The sequence below is a fragment of the Serinus canaria genome, chromosome 5, assembly GCF_022539315.1.
Source record: "Serinus canaria isolate serCan28SL12 chromosome 5, serCan2020, whole genome shotgun sequence".
NCBI classification, from domain to species: domain Eukaryota; kingdom Metazoa; phylum Chordata; class Aves; order Passeriformes; family Fringillidae; genus Serinus; species Serinus canaria.
The window spans coordinates 58,480,224-58,499,846 of NC_066319.1; the positions used below are offsets into that span (position 1 = coordinate 58,480,224).

The following is a 19,623-nucleotide window of genomic DNA, read 5'->3' on the forward strand; positions in this document are numbered from 1 at the left end:
GGGGCTGCAGCAGCAGCAGCAGCTCAGCTCTGAACTCTCCTTGTTCCTCCCTCTCAGCCTTTGCTCCTGCCTTGAGGCTTTTCCCCTCCCCTGAGGAGCAGCAGAAACTTCTCCCTCACCCAGGCTCTCATCAGAACTGCCCCAAGGCTGCCTTGGAACCCTGGGGTGGTTTGGGTTGCAGAGGACCTCAAAGATCATCTCCAACCCCCAGCCTTCAACTGCTTTGAAGCAGCAGGGCCCTGCCTGTCTGCTCCCCTGGGCACTGCCTCTCTCCCAGCCCAGAATTCCTGCCCAGGAATGCCCCAGGAGCACACCCCTGCCCTCAGGAGTGCATCTCCAGTGTCCTGGGGTGAAGCTGCACAGAGCAATCCCACAGGAAAGGGTTCACTGCTCTGCTGGGAGGGGAGCACAGTTACACCCAAATATCCCAAACTCACCCAGAGCACTGCCCTGGAAAGGATTCAGCACTCTTGACTTCCATGGAAGCACAAGAGCCAGCTGGCAGCTGACCACATCTAGAAAACACTGCAGATATCCTTATTTCCCTTCCTTGTGCTCACACCAACACTTATTTTTCCAAGCCCAAAAAAGCTGACAATTCATTTTAGCTCCTTTAAAAAAAAATGAAGCTTCTGTACTCACAGGGACCACCTGCAAAAAGGGGATGCAGAATACACAGATGGAAAACAAACCACTGAATTCCCATTATGGAAATTAATTTTAAGAGTCACAAAGCATATTATTCCTGGAAATTGCTTTTATTTAGCAATTATGTCAACACTGCAAGGAGGCAGCTGGCACTGAAAACAAACAGTTCAATTTAAAAATCAGGGAAGGGAATTAACTGAAATTCCAGGGCACTCACACCTGAACACGCTCCACTACCTCCAATATTGAACAATCCTCAATCAAAGGCTTCAGGTTTTGTTTGCTGAGTAGAAAGGGGATAAAAGAGTAAAAGAAAGCATTTATTTTTGAAGTTGTTTATATGGTTTTTTGCAAATCAAAGTCAAGCTCTGACAACCAACCAGCAGGGAAAATAAACTGAAGGAGTCAGTGACAATACTGAGATAATATTTTAATTTGTTTTATAATTTTTTTTTCCTGTAAAATGGCTTGTACTTCCACAGGTACAACAGCAAAAGAAATTATTCCAGTCCATTTCACACGGTGTATAAAAAGACCAATTTTACAAATATACCCAGAAGTTGAACAGCTGCTCACACTGCTTTGAAGGTAAACATCACCCTCCATCACACAGGGCTCGCTGGGGGAGAGGCTTTTCCTACAGCTGTGCTGCCTTCCAAGGGCTCTCCATGGTGGATCCAAGAGCCACTCCCATCCCTAATCCCCAGGACAGCAGCAGGAGGGACTCCAGGTGACTTGGAGACTGGCTTGCCCACCAGGAAAACATAAATATGCCCCCAGTGAGGGAATCTGGACAGACACTGGGGTTTGTTTCTGGTGTTTGGGTGTCCAAGCAGCTCCAATTTTTGTTCTGCTGCCAATAAATGAACACTGAGCAGCACAGACAGTGAAGGTCTGTCTCTACTGCCTGCCCAGGGTCACTCCACTGCACTCAGTGGGACAGCAGAGCCACTGTGACTCCATCCTAGACACTATCCCCTCTCCTCCCCCCACCCCCCAAAACCAGCCTTACCTTCTACATTTGTCCTTTCACCTCACAACACTGAGTGTGCAGACTTGGGACCAGTGCTTAGAAAACCCAGAGTAATGAGAATAATCTGTCAAAAGACACTGCAAAACCACCTGACTTGTGTTTTCCTTGTTTTCCTTCCAAGCTGTATTTATTTGTGTACCTGCAACTGTGTGGAGAAATAGAAAATGAAGAGCCAAGGACTCACAGGAGGGTGAAAACTGAGGAAATGAGGAGGAAGAGTCAGGTCAGTTTTCCTACCAGGCTAAAAATGGATTTAAATGCCTGTCAGTCCTCACCACAGCCACATCCCTACCAATGGTTCTCTAACCACAGGAAAGTGTCAAGACTGGGATGGAGGAACAGACACATGATGCTCTTGGAGAAGTTTCCTTCCACTCCCAGAAGAATGAAAAATGGTGAGGAATCCACCAGCTACTGCAAGAGCACTAAACAGAGAATGACCACAGCCCTAAAATGTAATTAAGCACTAAACCATAATTAAGTTCTGTTATTGCAGTTTCTCACTATGACACACTCAGCAGCTCTGGCTCCTCTCTCAGGCTCTGAAGCCAAATTCCAGGAACTGCCACTAAAACACCAAGGAGTGTCCACTGGAAGGTCACAGAGCATCCCAGAACTTCCTAACAAACTCAGGAGAATCCTTTGCAGGGCATGGATGAGGTCTGAAAGCAGGAACAGCTGCAGTCAGATTTCCAAGCAGTTCCTTTGCTTCTGTCCCTACTGGAACCAGCTCAACCATGGCTTTCTTCTCTTCTGATCCCCATTCCCACCCTCACAATGGAAAAAAAAGATTCCTCTTTAATTACTTGACCTGTACAGTGCTATGGCTGTAGCTTGATGCACAAAATTTGAACAAAAATTACTGAGTAAAACACAGTCTCATGTGAACTCTCCTGTACAACTGGACAGCAACTCCCAGTAAGAACAGTGTTCACCACTCATTTTATTTAGACTTCATCACTCTCCCAGAAAGCTGCCAGGGAAAAGGGAAGGGTTCCAGCTCCAGTGTGCATGGATTTGACAAATATCATCTTTTTAAAAAAAATCAGACTAGAAAAATACTTTTAGTTCTAAGTTATGCAGTCAAAGCTGCTTTTGAGGCATTCAGATAGAATCAACAGTAAGAGGAGATAAAAAAATCCTTATGGAATACACTGCCAGCATTGGGAATGGGATGCAGGGAACATCATAACACTGAAATACTGAATAAACCTGAGGGTGCTTCTCAAGTACACTGACTCGAATTTTATCTATCCACAAACTCCTTTTACTAGAGAGGTACCAGAGCAGAGGAGGTGTTTATGGAGCTGGGGAAGGTGAGGGCTAAGAGCTGAATGCTCCATCATTCCATCAGAGCAGGGTTTGAGGAAAATCATGTCACAAACTTTTCTGCCTCCCCAGCAAATCCAACTCTGCAGGACTGACCCTGGATTTGAACAGCAAGGTCCCTGAATTCCACACAAACCTTGGGAAATTGCTGCCCAGGGAAGAATCCTGTCCCTCTGCTCAGCCCTGCTGAGGCACACCCAGAGGGCTGTGCCCAGTTCTGGGCTCCTCAGGACAGGGGGGACACGGAGATGCTGGAGGAGGAACAGCAGAGGCAAATCCTCCCACGAGGGTGAAGGGAGTGGAGCCTCTCTCAGGAGGAAAGGCTGAAGGAGCTGGGAATGCTCAGCCCCAAGAAGAGACAACAGAGGGGACCTCATCAATGTGTATAAATATCCAAAGGGAGTGCCAAGAGGATGGAGCAGGCCCTGCTCTGTGGACAGGAGGAACAAGCAGGAACTGATGCCCACAAGTTCCACCTGAACACGAGGAAGAACTTCCCTGTGCAGTGACTGAGCCCTGAGCAGAGACCAGAGAGGGTTTGGAGTCTCCCTCACTGGGGATATTCCAGAACCCTCTGGACACAATTCCATGCCCTGTGCTGCAGGATGGCCCTTCTTGAGCAGGGAGGTGGGACCAGATGAGTCCCTGTGGTCGCTTCCAGCCTTGCCCATTCTGGGATTCTCAAAGTTTTCCTTGTGTTATACAGAACTGCCAACAGCAAAAGGAAAAAAAAAAAAATCTTGTTTAAACAATTTCAAAGAGCCACTTCCCTTGGATACAAACCATCATCCAGTGTACTGCTTCACACAAGGCAAACAAAGCAAGCCTGATGGTGTGCTGTGTTTCCAGAGAGGATTCTTCCAACACCTCACATTCACCTTCCACAGGGAGCAGAAGGGAGATGAAGCCCTGAAGCAGCAATTCAACTGCACGGTGAAGGGAAGGGGTGAAGCAGCTGGGGGAGGGAGGGAGGGAGGGAGGGAGGTGGTGCCTGGGTGTTTCCAGTCTGTGGGGGCTCAGAGGAGACAAGCCCATGTGCAGACCCTGCTGAGCTCAGCCTCAGGGAATGCTGCACAGGGAGGGAGCAGCAGGGCCTGGACGCAGCCAGGAGCATCTCCTGGGTGTGAGTCCAGCAGGGAGGGAGGGAGGGAGGAGTGAGGCTGCCTCTCCCAAATGAGGTATCTGCTAACCAGGAATGACTGTGGCACCTGAGGAACCTGCAGGGGGGCTCAGGGGTGAGGAAGAGGCACCTCTGGGGCTGGGTTTCTCCCCCACCTGGCTGGGCTGCTGCTCTCCGTGGAGATGAGCCACAAGACTGGGAGAAAGGACTTGGAATATGGAATCACAAGAGGATCTCTTTGAAAAGGCACTAGGAAGAAGCATATAGTTGTAGGTTAACAAGGTTTATCCTGTTTCCAATCACTGAGTGGGACAAAAACTGTACAGAGTTTGGGGCTTTTAGAGAAAAAAAAATGCTGCAGAGTTGTATTTTTTTTAACAGCAAAAGCATAAAAAAAAGTAAAGCTATTTTCAAATTATTAAAATGCTGAACACGTATACAGCAAAATTATACTAAAAACAGCAGCAGACAAAATCTATCCCCATTGTCAAGGGACATGTAAAATGTTTATAAGGTTAACTATAAAACAATTTTACAACCAAAATATGAACAGGCCAATTCAAGTATATATATATACAGAATATATTAAAATCATATAAATTATATATTTATACAAAGGGCACAAATATAGCAAAAAGCTATAGTTGATTAAACAGAACTGAGCTTGAATGATCAATTTCATCTAGAGACGTTATAGATTTCTCCCAAATTATTTTTTTAAAACCTGGATAGATTGATACCTCAGATACCAAGAGTACAGAAAGCATAAAGGAAAAAAAAAAAACCCACAAATCAGAGAGTTATCATTCTGCATGAAATGAGCCTAGCAGTGGGCAGGGTACACCTCATATGAAATTCTGATTTAATTATTTCCATAGTAAACATTTATCAGCTCTCTTAAAAAGTCACGAATTTCAAGTGATCCACTTCAGATGTACCACCCCAGTGCATATATTTGATTACATTTGAATGTTGTTTGATTTGCAAACATTTGGGGGAAAAAAGAGATACAAACACAACTCAATCTGCAAAAGAAAAGGTGACAGATGGCAGCAAGTTGAAAAGTGAACAAAAATGCTCAGCTGAACTGGAAATGATGCTCTCCCTTCTAGTGAAAATGCCTTAAAGTGAGCTTAAAAAAATTATTTATTTTAAATTGCTTTTTTTCTTTATTTCAAAACATAACAGCAAATAACCACAATGCACTGAAGCTCTTGAGAATCTCAACAGTCCCAACCATGGGCTCAGATTTAAAGACAGACTAAGTGCTCCCCTGAATTCAGGTTTATGGAAATAAATTCTGTACCAGCTGTACCTGAACCTCCTGCTGTGGCACCACCCTTCATCACTGCAGCAAGGCCTGGACACACCTCTGGCTCCATCAGGGTGCCCAGAGAAGCTGTGGCTGCCCATGGATCCCTGGAAGTGTCCAAGGCCAAGCTGGACAGGGCTTGGAGCACTCTGGGACAGTGGAAGATGTCCCTGCCATGGCAGGGAGTGGGACTGATGAGCTTTAAGGTCCCTTCCAACCCAAACCATTTTGGGAATCTGTGGCCTCCACTCACCCAAAGGTCCTGGGGAAGGAGCACTGAGGGCAAGCAAAGCAGAAATACAAAGGCCAGACCACACACACAGAGAACATCAGCTTAAACCCCAGAGCTAAGTATGGAAAAGAGCAAAGTGGTTTCACCAGATGCAGGTTAAATGGGAAAAAAAAAAAACCAAAGCAGAAAATAATGAGCCATCTCCCATACCTAATAGCCAGTGGATATCTACTAGACTGAAAGGAAATCAATGCAAACAGGATTTCCTCAGTTTCAAGTAATCTTTGATGCCTTTTTGGCCAGCTGTGTTATACCATAATAGATATTTTAATAGCTTTTATCCTCTACACTTTAGGCAGCTAATTTTTCTCTTACATATCCAATTATCTCTAGTGAACATTCACCTATGGTTGTCCACACATTCTGTATTTGCTCCTTGAGAAACTATTCAAGTTAAATTATATTGCAAATTAAAGACAGATACATTCTGTATGTTCCTTCTAGATTTGAAAAATAGGTTTTAAAGGCTTGTCAAAGTTTAGAAGAAAAAACCTTTCCATTAAAAAATCTTAGCTTAAAAAAATCATTTTAAGACACCTTTTTCTGATCCGGGGTACTAATAAAAAGATTACAAATATACTACAATTTGACCAAGAAGACTCCAAGAATATGCTGCTTTCGAGCATGCACCACCACTGATATCTGTCGAGTTCCAGGTATCAATGTATCCCAATCCCACCACGGTCCCTCCATCTCCTCATCGCTTCCCCCATCCCCACCCTACCTCCCCCTGTATTAACAACATTATAAAAAAAGGTAAAATCTAGAATTAGTGGCAAAAAATCTTCACAGTAAACCGTTCAAAAAAACTTTTATTGTGGTCGTTTCCTTGCGGTTCCTCAGTCGATGGGGCCCTGAAAGATGAGCTTGACGCAGTTGTCGCCGGTGAGCTGCGTGGCGCAGAAGGGGCAGGCGGCGTGGAAGGCGTGAGTGCCGTGAGGCAGAGGGATCTGAGCCCAGTATTTGGCAGTTTTCTCGGAGCACACGTGTCCACAGGGGGTGAAGGCGTGCGTGGGGGGCCCGGCGTCCACGTAGAAGCCGGCCTCGCAGCCCAGCCACAGAGGCACGTAGCGGCCAACGGTTCTGCACATGGGGCACTCGCGCTCGTTCACCTCCGTGTCGCTGCGGTGGCCCCAGTTGTGGTAGCCGTGCACGTGGCCGCAGCTGAGGTAGGCCCAGGGCTGCTTCTCCTCCACGTCCTTCTTCACCACGTCCTTGCGGGTCATGCTGGGGAAGGCCAAGGTGTTGAAGCCCACGGGGCACTGGGGCCGGGCGGCGTTGATCTCCTGCCGCAGCGCCTCGATGTGTTTCTGCGTCGGCGAGTGCAGGAGCCCGTCCGCCGTCCGCCACAGCAGGGTGGCCCCGCACAGGTCGATCAGGGAGCCGTCCTGCAGGACGTTGGTCTCGTTTTCTACCTGGTGGCAGGACACAAAGAGCTTTTACAGACACTGTCACCGAGATATTTTTTGAAAAATCCCTTCGTCACCGTGATATTTTTTGAAAAAAAATCCCTTGGCCATGGTTTCTTCTCCTGGAAAGCTGAGAAGTCTCCAAGAGAAATGTAAGCAATTATCTGATTGCTTTTCCTTGTGTTTTGCTGCTTTGGAATGTGGTTGGAGATTGTTTGATGGGTCTCATGTGAATTTTTTTAATTTAATGACCAATCGCGGTACAGATGTGTCAAGGCTCTGAGGAGTCACAGGTTTTTATTATTCATTCTTGTTAAGCCTTCTGATGTATCCTTTATTTCTTTAGTTTAGTTTTAGTATGGCATTCTTTAAATACAATATAATATCATCAAATAATAAATCAGCCTTCTGATGTATCTTTTCTCTATTTCTTTAGTTTAGTTTTAGTATAGCATTCTTTTAATACAATATCATCAAATAATAAATCAGCCTTCTGATGTATCCTTTCTCTATTTCTTTAGTTTAGTTTTAGTATAGCATTCTTTTAATACAATATAATATCATCAAATAATAAATCAGCCTTCTGATGTATCCTTTCTCTATTTCTTTAGTTTAGTTTTAGTATGGCATTCTTTTAATATAATATCATCAAATAATAAATCAGCCTTCTCAGAAGATGAAGTCAGATTCTCATCTCTTCCCTCATCCTGGGGACCTCACATAGACCACACAGACACCACATAACTTTTCTCAGCATTAACCTGCTTAATTTTGTCTTACTGTTGTCCTGAATCCACCTCACCTCCTAACCTACATCTAGGATTATAACGAGCACTGCTCTCTTATTCTGTGCTTGTACAGGGGATTTGCATTTGCAGCTGCAATATAAATTATTATACAGTCCTTGGGCCCCTGAGCACGCATTTTTTTCCTCCAATATTGATTCTCTGTGCCTTTGTCATATTTCAGTAAGTCCTGATAGACTGAAGAAAAGACGTGCCATTCCCTGAGGGCTGCATTAGCAGATTCTCTCCTGGAATTCTTTGCCTACATAACACTGACAGAAGCTGCTCACACACTAAAAAAAAATACTGGACTAAAAACTGCCACCCAGGACAGGCCAGCTGTCCTGCCTCTCAGAAGCCATTTTTTCAGGGGTTGTGGCAAGGGTCAAGCATTTTGCAGAAGCATGAGCTGCCAGAGTGGGTCTCAGCAGCAGCACAGGTACCTGCATGGCTTAGCACTGCAGCAGACAGAACTACCAGTTGAATTTCTCAGGTGACAAATGTGAAGTCACACAGGCTCAGTTTATGAACAATTACCCACCCCACTCATTAGCCCTCTTATTTAATGAGGTATTCCAAGCAAACACAGCCCCAGCATGCACTGCCTGAAGGCTTCTCTCTGATTAAAAGCAGGTACTTACAACATTTTCAAGGGATTATGCCAAACACACATTGTACTTGACTGAAATATTCTTTATTTTAATGTCACAAACATATAAGCAATCCATGCTTTTGCTATCAGTTCATTAATGATGAATATATATTAAAAAGGCTCTTTATAAAATTAAAGAGAAAAACACCTACTTCCAGGCTTTATGCACAGAAAGTATGCAGAAAATACCACTAAAGCAGAACAAACAGCCAAATACAAACAAATCCATGAAGTAGGTCACATGAAATCATCACATCTGCCTAAGAATACTATGAATGACAACCAATTTAGCATTTACATTTTAATCCAGTTTAAATTCACAGATTAACTATGGATCATCCTTGCACAAAACACCTCAGTGGTACAATACAGACTACAGATGAGAGGTCAGCAGTGCCAAGTAATCCCAGCAGAAAAATGTAGTGGTTCAAGTAGAGATGAGAGAAGCCTTGATCTGATGCTCTTTTCAGATAATTCCTTCACAAACAGTAAAACAAAAAGCTCCCTCATATGCAACGTGTTCAATTCATTATACAGCCTGCATTTGGTTTTATGAACCCAATCAAGGAATACTGATCACATCAATACCAGTGTGCCATGCAATTTTATTTAGATGAGAATTCAACTCCTTTTGGATGCAGGGAGGGGGATTCATTTGTTTTGCTGTGCCTCTCTTCAGCAGCACTAAAAAGGTATTTTGCTAACCACGTACAAGGCTGCAATTGCCACATCATCTGTCCAGGTCCCCAGGCAATGTCTGCCTGCCACCATCAGTGTGACAAAGCAATTTATGTCCTGAAGGGTGTCTGCTGAAAGCAGAGCAGCCCAGCTCTATTCCCCTAACTCTTTCTGTAGTCAGTTTTCTGCAAAGCCAATGGCAGAGTTGCAAAGTCAGTTCACTGAACTTCACTCCTGGTTTTATGTGTCACAGGTCCCTGGCAGCTGAAATCTCTCACTTCTGGCAAAGCTCATCCTGCCTCACAGGAGAAAACAGAAATACACTTCCAGGGCTTCTCTCATCTTCCCAGTGGCAGGTAAATCAAACAGAAGCTGCCTTACCTAAACTGCTTTTGCACAAAAGTGGACTCTTCTGACAGTACTGCAAAGGAAAGCTCCCCATGCAGCAACTTCCAGACATCCCCATGTCCCAGGAGAACATTCCAGAGATAGGGATTCCAGAGCAGAATTTATTTTGCTTTTACACTCTGCTATTTCTGTTGGAAAAGTGGCATTAGCAGAAAGCTCTGAGTGTTCTCCCACACACTCAGTGCAAAATCTGCTGTAACACACAGATTTACACACTTGCAGTGCCACAGCCACCCTGTACCTGCCTGCATTCAAAGCCAGGAAAACAAATACCCTGTCACTGTTGAGTCAGAAGTGACACTGATAAAGAGTGACACACTCCATGCATTTTCAGAAGGCCAATAATTTTATTAGGAACTCATTCCTTTTTATACTCTGGGTCTCTACAGCTGGACCTGACTGGTCCTTTAATCAGAACACCATCACTATTGGCTAATTATGAAGACACCCATTTGTAAACAACCTTATAGGAAAACAGCTTGTCACAAAACACCACCTTTGGATTGTTTGCTTTTGATTATCATCCTTTCTCTGCAGCTCCCTGAAACTTCCAAGACTGATTCATGGGAAAGCTGATCTAGCTTTCTGCCTCTCTGACCAGACTGTCACATCCACAGCACCCCTCCATTAATTTCAGTCACTTCCTGTTGGAGTTCTGGACATTGGAAATTTTAGACTTTCTGTACAAACAGACCCTGACTTCCTGGAGAACACCACATTTGACCTGAAGCTGTGGAACAGGCTTCCAAAATTGATTGATAGCACTGAGATTATGGGTATGTAGTTGGTTAGAAGTGTGTAATATCACTGGGTGGAAAACTCAGAGTTTGGAGTTTTAGAATATAATAATAAATAGGAAGCAAGATAGAAGTTTTAGGGCAGAAGCAGGTTGCTCTTCCTTACCTTCTTTCTTCTCCGTGGGTTTGGGTGGTATTTTGTAGTTGGACAGAAAAGTCCAGAGTGGGGACTTTGAGAGATTAGTTATCAAGTTAAAAATGAAAATAATTTAGGTATAATTTCTTAATTAGATAGTAAGACCTTATAGCAAGAGACAGTTAACCATTTTTGTGCCTTGTTAATGAAAAACTACAGAACACACTGCTGTAAGACTGTGACATTGATAAAAAATAATAAACACCTGAGTGTTTAATGAGTCTGAACGTGAACTATCATCTCAAGTACCTTCAATCCCAACCTCAACAAAAATAAAAATTAAAAAAGACCCAAACCAGCTCCCCACTCACCAGTTTGCCCCTGTGCTGAGCAGACCTGGTCTCCCGAAGCGTGTAGACATCCCCACAGACAGAGATCTCCCTCCACACCCCAGGCTTGGACTCCTCTGTGAAGCCTCCCTTGGGGTGCATCACCAGCACCCCGTTGGTTGTCAATCCATCCATGTGGCCATCAGGGTTTTTCCACTTGGCTGCTTTCTCCTACATGTGACAGTGACAGTGACTATCAGAAATACATCAAACCAACCTAAAGAAAATCCTCTACCAGTTCCTGAAGTGCAGCTTCATTGTTAAAGACAATTATGAGCACAAGTCTCTGCTGGTGATAACTCAGGCACATAAAACTGCAGTTTCTACTTAACACTGCAGCTGGTGCAGTGGAGTAATAAAAGTCTAATGACAGTACAAGTTATCAACAAGTACAAGGAGATTTGGGGGCTTGAAAGTAACAGAATATAAACAAGAGCTTGCTTGTAACATCGTTATTAGAAGTACTTACACCAAGAAATATATTTTTAGACGAGTCAAAGCCAGCTGCAAAGATCCTTGCTGTGTATGGGGGGTTCCTGTCACAAACAATCCTGCAGGCAAATCGGGAGATGGTGCTCTGGGTAATCTGGGTTTCATCACTGTTCTGATTTCCTGAAATAGTGTCTGTTACTACAAAGTCTATGGGGCTTTCTGTAGACCTCCCAACCTGCAAAAAAAAAAAAAAATAAATAGAAATTAAGATAATGGTATAAATAGAAATACCCACAGAAATATGAAGCATTGAGAACACAGTTTTGCCAGGTTAATACTGATGACATCAGCAAACTTCTGTCTACTGAATTTTTGGATGTTAAGATCCAGCCAGAGACTAACTTGTATTTCCACATTTGTCCTAGGCTGAAATACATCACAGACATGGAATGACAAATTTTCACTTACCACAAGTGATGTTCAGGTTTGCTTGAAACAGATCAACACAACTATCTGTTTCATAAGAGTACTGTCACCAAAAAATGTATTATCACCTTGCTATTTCCTCATCCAACCACAGCAAATTACTTACCACTACATTCTGTCAGTTAGGAAAGCACTATCCTGGATTGACAACTTTTATTCACATTTTCCAGTTCCAAATACATTTGCCAAGAAAATAAAGGACTTTTTTTAGACCCAGAACTTGGTTATTTTGATATGTCATAACAAAGAGCTACCCACCTTCATGTTTTCAGGATCTGTAGTCCTAGAAAAGAAGAGTTGTCAGGCAAAACTCACCCTATGTTGAAATTTATTCTTAATCATGCACATGTGTGACTAACAGGATTTAAAAACTTTCTTGAGTTGAGCAGAAATGAAACACACCCAGCAGTGTGTAGACAGGAAGACTCAGTAGACTCAGTAGTAGGCATCAAGATTTTTCTGTCTTGTCAGCTAAAAATTTTAATTCTAAATCTGGAAACATTTGGGACAGAAAACTTCATGACTACATGGATGGAAGTATCTGTCTGCCAGACAGACAGTGAGGCTTTATCAATATTTCTACTAATTAATGTTACACCAACTTTGAGCTTAACTGGGAAGGTGGAGCTGAGGAACAAGAAGTGGAACAGAATATTAATTTTACAGACACCTTGTGATCAAACAGAATTAGGAATACTCTTCACATGAAACTACCTTCAGTTATCAGGAATCTACACTGATATTAAATAACCTCCTCACTAAACATGATCTCCCTGTCCCCCAAGAAGCTCCATTCTGCTCAGATCTTGATGGGGAGTGGGGAGCCATGTATGGTTCTACCATTAACAAACATGTCTGCAAACTAAACCTGCTGTAAAGAAACATTGCTCAAGAGTCAAGGAAATGAATATTATCCACACCTAAGCCCTGTGACAACTGGATTGATAGGAATAGTGCAGGGAACTCTGCTGTGCTTCTCCTTCAAGCTCTGTTTGCAGGCTTGCAGTCTAACAGATGTCAGAATTCCTGTCTCCAGTGACACATCCAGTTACTGTCTCCACATCACAGGGCTCAGCACAGGCAGAAAATGGGATCAGCTCCCTACACAGGAAATACTCAACAAGGCCTAATCAAAAGTCTACATTTCAATTTCTCACAGAAAGTGTCTACTAGAATACCCAGGAGAGAGAGTTTAGAAACTATTTAATATGGGATATTCCTGATTTATATAACTTGACAACTTGAAGCTAAATCTTATAAAGCAATATTCTTCTTCCTTTTACAGTATTATTTCTACCAGGCTTTTATTTCCCATCCAAAGCAATTCCTGTTAAGAGTCAGAACTGAGCAGCAGCAGGAACCTCATGAATAACTTTGGACTATTCTCCATCTGTATGTGGAGTCTCTTAAAGGATAATCAATAACAAATATGAAATTAATTTGTTCATAACAAGTTTCTGCCTCTTGCAGTCTCTGAAATAGATCATTCTCTCAAAGCTTTTAGATGCAATTAGAGAAAAATCTGCCTCATTTTTCTTTAAAGGATGACAAAGCACACAAGTGTATGCTCCCAGCCTTACATCACACTAATCATTCACCATGAAATTCCAATTTCTTTAGCTAGAACCATTAAGATCTATAAACAATGCATCTGTGTGCTTTTTTAAATCTCTAGAATGATGTGTAGTATTTTATATAAACACTTCAGTACTTATCTCATTTGTGTCACAAGTATGTCTATGCAAAATCAAATCTTTTCAATATTTGGTTTTCTTCCCTTTTCCACTTGAGAAAGCCTTCTAGAGGATCAGTCTCATGTATTGTGCTACTTTTCAGCTTTTGAATTTATTTGAAAAAGTGGCCTTCAAAATCTAGCAATTTTCCCAAGCTCTGTATTAAATCATGAATTTGGGTTTGAGATCACCTGAAAAGCAAATGCTAAGGAATAAATGAAAAACTTGATGCCATCAACATCCCCCCTCATCTGCTGTTTGCAGCCAGACCACAGTCACTGCAGACCCACTCCATTATTCAGAGCTGCTCTTTACACACTTCATTACTCAATTTTCTCCCATTTTCCACCACAGCATAGCAGACTTTCTTCTTTCTGGCAACTTCAGGCTGTACTTTGGGACCCTTCTTGTTAACTGTGTCATCTGATTTCCCCAAGTTACTTCCAATAAGAACCCATAAATGTGCCAGGTGCTGCAGAGGCAGCAGGAGTTGTGTCCTCTGCAGGTGATTGTTAAAGCTGTGTCAGAGGCAGGCAGTGCCTCTGCTGCTGTCAGTAAAACCCTGCTCCTGACAAGGCAAACTGCCAGCACAGAATTTAACAGCTGCAGGTTCTTGGGCTTCAACAGAATTTCACTCTGGTGAGAGTGAGAATTGGATTCTGCATCTTCTGAAGGGTCATTTTTCAGAAAAAAATCAATGCTTTGTATTGAATGTACCTACTTCTTGTATAAACTTGTGGTTATTTAAGGTAGGAGCTACACATTTTGGGTTTTGTAGTGGCATGAGCAGATATAATCAACCCATTTTCACCCCATCAAACCATGGAGGAACAGGTTCAACTTCACTTAATACATCATCAACAGAATGGTTAAACTCTCAGGAAAATCTTCATTTATAGCAGCACAAGGATGCTGGAGCATATAGAGCCTGGGAGATGCTAGAAGAAAACATTTGGACATTGTTTTTGTAATTAAATGAAGAAATCTGACCTGGATGTCACTGAGACAAAGGTGCACAGCAGCATTTGCACATAGATGTCATAATATAGTTACATTTAAAAACCCAAAAACCAAAACTACAAACAACACAGCAGAGCAACAGCTCAAGAAGCAGACTGGGAACAAAGAACAAAAAGCCAAGTGATCTGCCCAGGATAATACATGTTAACTGCAGTCAAAGTGGGGCCTCAAGGCTCAGGATAATTCTGTGGTCCAGGAATTATCCTTCCCTTTTCAACTTCCACATCCTACACAAGCCAAGAACACACATTTAAAAAGGAACATCAAACTCCAAGCATGTCTAAGTGATGTCTGACCAACAATGAACCTCTACTGTGTGGATCAACAGACATGAATTTTGTCATCATGTACCACAGGGCTGCACTAAACATCCTCAAGGAACTTTTCTCCAACAGATTCATGAGAACAGTTACAATCTAATGGCTCATATAAATAATGGAAACCTCTCCAGCTGCTCTGGCACTGCTTCAGGGGGGAATTATTGCCACAGTCCAGCAGACCACTCTTGCAGGCCAATGCATGGAATGCAATCCTCAGGAAAGAGCCAGAGAGCAGAAACCTGAATCAGGACACAGCACTCGAGGTCACACTGAGATCAAGTCACAGCAGGACCCCCCACACACCCCAAGACTGAAATGGGGTCTTATTCCCCCCTAAAAAGCTGTACCCACCACTAGGACACTGTGCAATAGATGTCTATACAGTGTGCCCAGAAATAGCAGCTGTTCTGCAACTCTTTATTCATTATTTACTGTACTCAAGAAGAGGAAAAATCCAGCTTTCAAAAATGGCTTTTCAAAATTTATATACAGGGGAAAATTGTGCTGTAGCTACTCAAGAGCTGAACAAGCATCACACAGTAACCCCAAAGGATAGGTTTCATTTTTCTTTCACTAGTCAACACAGAAAAACCTATTTCAGTTCATCCTGGCTGTTCAATCCTTCATTCTGCAGCAAATGAATAAGACTGGGTTTTAATCAATTCCTATTTGGACCTAATAGTTTCAGACACACTGGAAAATTTAATATAGAGCACAACACAGAAGTCAAGAGAAGCAACAACATCTCCAAAGAGTTATTTCCTCTCTGTCAACAGCACTCAGCTGCTGACCCTTTTAAATATGAAAGGCTGAAGGAGGAGGGATAACAATTCCTGGTGAGATGCTTGAAACAACACAGACCTGACCAGTCTAGAATGAAAAAGGTTGTTTGGCATGTTGGGGTTCCCCAAGTTTGAAGTCTAAGTACACACAGAATTTCTGCTCTCTCTTATTATACGTAAAAATATGGCACAGGAAAGTCACTTAGGTTACTAGATTGGTAAATGATGCAGAAAAACACAAATGCAGACAAGAGACACTGAGCACGTGCTGGACAGTAGATGGGAGCTTAGAGAAACTCAGCCCACACCATCTGAGGGATCTGCACACCCCTCAGGAACTCACCACAATGAGTTGAAATGATAAATATCATTTATCACTGGTTTGTCTCCCCTACTGCTCAGCTCCTTTTACTTTCCTCCTTCCCCATCCCATGTCCTACTCCTTCCACTTCCTTTTTACTCCAGCTACCTGATTATCTGGAGGGGTTGGCTGTCATTCTGTGCTCACTCATGAATCCAAACACAGCACTTTTCTCTCCAGTACTGTTTGCCTTTGGAGAAAAGGCAGAGTACAATTAAAGGAGTAAGGCAGTAAGAATATTAACAGATGCTGCTGAGGGTTTGCAAAGAGCAGAATAATGCAAAATTTCCAAGTGCTCCCATATGAATGCAGCTGGGTCAGGCTGTGCAAATCCCACAGGTCACAGAGAATACCCAGAGGATAAGGCAGAACTGGGGTTTCTTATGTTACTTTTAAAAAACAATCCAAGTATTTTAGAGCCTTACCTGAAACATGTCTGTATCTCTGTCATGAATATATTCCACTACAACTGTCTGGGTCCTGGATAATGTGTAAGAGATGCTGTGGTGGCCTTTTGAGCTGATTGCCTGTAGATAAAAAAAAAATATGTCTATTACACACAAAAATATTGTAATCAAATCATTTTTCTACATAAACACCTTTGCTGTGATCAGGAAAAGCAGTGTATTGTAACATGTTATTACAAGGTTGGGTAAGCACATACAATAGTATTTCTTTTGTTTGTTTTTAAAGGAAAACCCCAAGCTGCAGTTGTTTGTTTCTAGTTCAGAAGCACCCAATACTTTTTTTACATTTTTATATACATTTGTACATAGAGAATATCATTTTTATACGGTATTTTGTATGTAAAAAATATTACCTTTTTTTCCAAACACCTTTTTTCTCTGAAATTATATTCAATTCCTAACCCTTGCAGCAACTTGTACCCTAGCAAAGACCTGGAGCAGAGGGAGCTTTGACTTGTTTATTTTTGAAGTGAGTGAACAATAGAACTGATTTCCAGTTAAAAGCCAGGACTTCAGGTTAAGTAAATTTCTGGTTATATCAGAAAGAGCCCAGCAATTTTATATAACTGGTGACAACATCCAGACTTTCAGTGTGGTTTTCCTCATTAAAGGGTACTTCTTACTACCTGTCAAAGTAGACTGGTGACTACAGATATGGATTTAACATCCAAGATTAAAAAGGGTTTCAGTATTTAAAAGAAGACAGGAAGAGGACAGCTCCTGTTTATCTCACCCACACTGAGGGAAACGAGCTGAGAAACTGAATCTCCTGGCTACCAGGGAAATAGATGTAAATATAAAGGTCCATATAACCACACACAATTCTGGAAGGTAATGACTGTTACTGCTCAGAAAACACTTTGCAGACACTTAAACAATGAATTAATAAGTTAATTAAGGCTTTCTCCTGGTTCCAGTTCAGGGGATAATTTCCTCCAAGAAGTTCTCTGAGTTGCTCCTTTCCTTTGTTCTGCTTTTCACCTAAAGAATTCACGGATAGGGATGGTTAAACTAAACAACTAAATATATTCTTCTCATCTGCCTGCCATTCCTCACAAAAGCCTAAATTATGCCAAAGCTCCATCAATTATTGAACAAATCATTAAAAATCCTTCTGAATGCTGGAGGTATTAAAAACATCTATGTGCATACTAAAAGCCTACTAAGGGTTAGCAAGAGTATTTGACACAGAATTATTGAAAACACGTAATGGAAGAATTGTTTCTTGCAAACCTCATGCATTTACAACCACACAATGCTTTTACAATGTGCCTCTTGCTGGAAGTTCTAGCACCTGTTCTAGTGGAAAATGTCCTTGCCAATGGCAGAGGGGAGGAACTGGAATATCTTTAAGGTCCCTTCCCACCCAACCATTCTATGATTAGGCAAGATGCCCTTTCCCAGTACTTTTCTGCAATAAAGCTTTTAACAAAACTAGACAAAGTCTAGGCATTGTAACAGCTGAAAAGTGATGTAAACACACTTGGTAATCAGTCATAGCCACATTCTGATTATTTATAGTGTTTTGTAATAACCACTACAGTGGCACACAGTTCCAAGAACAAATGGCACCAAAATGCAGTTTGGATTAAGCCACTAACATTCTGTGACCTGCCAGGACACTGAGCTGTGCTCTCCAAACTTTTTCCTCTGTGCCTGTTTGACCATTAAGAAAGGGATCTCAAACCCTAAGCAGGTCTCAGGTGTTCCAAGGATACAAAAGAAATAAACTGATCGACAGGAGATCCTCACACCTAAAGATTTAAGCTTAATATATCAATAATCAGCTCATACTCATTCTCACCTATCAGCATTTCAAAGATCAGAAAGCAAGAGCTTTCCTACACAAGATTTCACTCATTTCCACAAATCTCAGTTTAAGCTGGAATAGAGCAGAGGACAGACTGTAAAAGTGACAGTCCTGACTGCAGCTCCAGCCACCAGCACCCAGACAAAACTCCCAGGCAGGGACGTGTGCCCCAAGCTCATCCTCGTGTCAGATAAGCTCCTGCATCACTTGGAAGCTCTGCTGAGAACCCAAGTTGAAAGTTTTAAAGTTTTAAAGTCTGATGGAAAAAACACAGAGGGAAACACACAAAAAGGACTTCCTGAATTACTGAGTCAGGTCGTGCCCTACGCCTACAGAGCTCAGGGCTCAGATATATTAATAATCCTGACCAGGGTCAGTGTGTCCTCTGAAATTCCAGGGTAGGACATAATCTTCTTTTCTCTGTGTGCTCCTTTCCCCTCCCAACTTTTCTTTCCCATCTACTCCCCCTCCTCTTTGTTTTCCATTATTTATACCCAGTTCTTTTCAGTGAAGAAATGCTACATTTAATTTCCTGGAATTGTGTAATCATTTTTGGAAAAAGCCAAGAACGTTATGAGAAATGTTTCAACTTGTGTGCTTTCACAGCTTGCTCAGCACCAATAGTTACTCCAATTCAGACACTTTACAGATATTTTAAGTGCTGGTCTCAAAGCAATTGGCAACTCCAAGTCAAGAAATAAAAAAAAAAAAGTGACAAGTAACAGTATTTTAGGAACTACACAAAACAGTGGAAGTTAAGACTCCTAATAAAACACTATTGCAAGTGGAATGCAGACACAGGCAAAATCATGAAGGATTTTAACTGCTTGAGGAAATATAGAACCACACTACTACAAGTCCCAAAAGAGTCTGGAGATGATTGCACAAATCTGGGTTTTTTGCAACCAAAATAGTGAGTTTGCCTTTTTACTGCTTTTAGCATTCAAATTTTCAGACTGTTTTTCCTGTCAGCAGGATTCCCTCCTCAAAACCCCTCAATGCTGTCACATAATTGCCCTGGTGTAGCAACTGCAGGGTGAGAAAAGCCCTGACTCCCACACAAATTACAGCAGCTTCACAAGCTCTGACTGAGAAATTCAGAGTTTCAGGCTGGACAATATCACGTCCACCTTCCAGGCAGGAAAAAGAACAAGAAAAAACAAGAACCTGGCACTAAACTTCACCTCTGCCTCTTATCCTCCACTCCAAGGCTGCCAAGATCCACCAGAGCAACACTGGGTATTTTCAAAGCTTTTTCTTAGAATCCACTAAGCTTTTGAATGA

General features: G+C 42.3%; 1 protein-coding gene across 1 annotated transcript in view; it reads right to left on the bottom strand.

The window, feature by feature from the left end:
• Positions 1–1,063: 1,063 nt before the first annotated feature.
• The window catches only part of PELI2 (pellino E3 ubiquitin protein ligase family member 2), a 71,711-nt gene continuing 53,151 nt past the window's right edge, over positions 1,064–19,623 (bottom strand). The window contains exons 3-6 of the mRNA XM_050975330.1: positions 16,488–16,589; positions 11,398–11,595; positions 10,911–11,099; positions 1,064–7,149 (exon numbers count right to left, since the gene is read on the bottom strand). Of these exons, the coding sequence (XP_050831287.1) occupies positions 6,574–7,149; positions 10,911–11,099; positions 11,398–11,595; positions 16,488–16,589 (1,065 nt within the window). The 3' untranslated portion in view covers positions 1,064–6,573. The remainder of the gene's footprint in view (positions 7,150–10,910; positions 11,100–11,397; positions 11,596–16,487; positions 16,590–19,623) is intronic.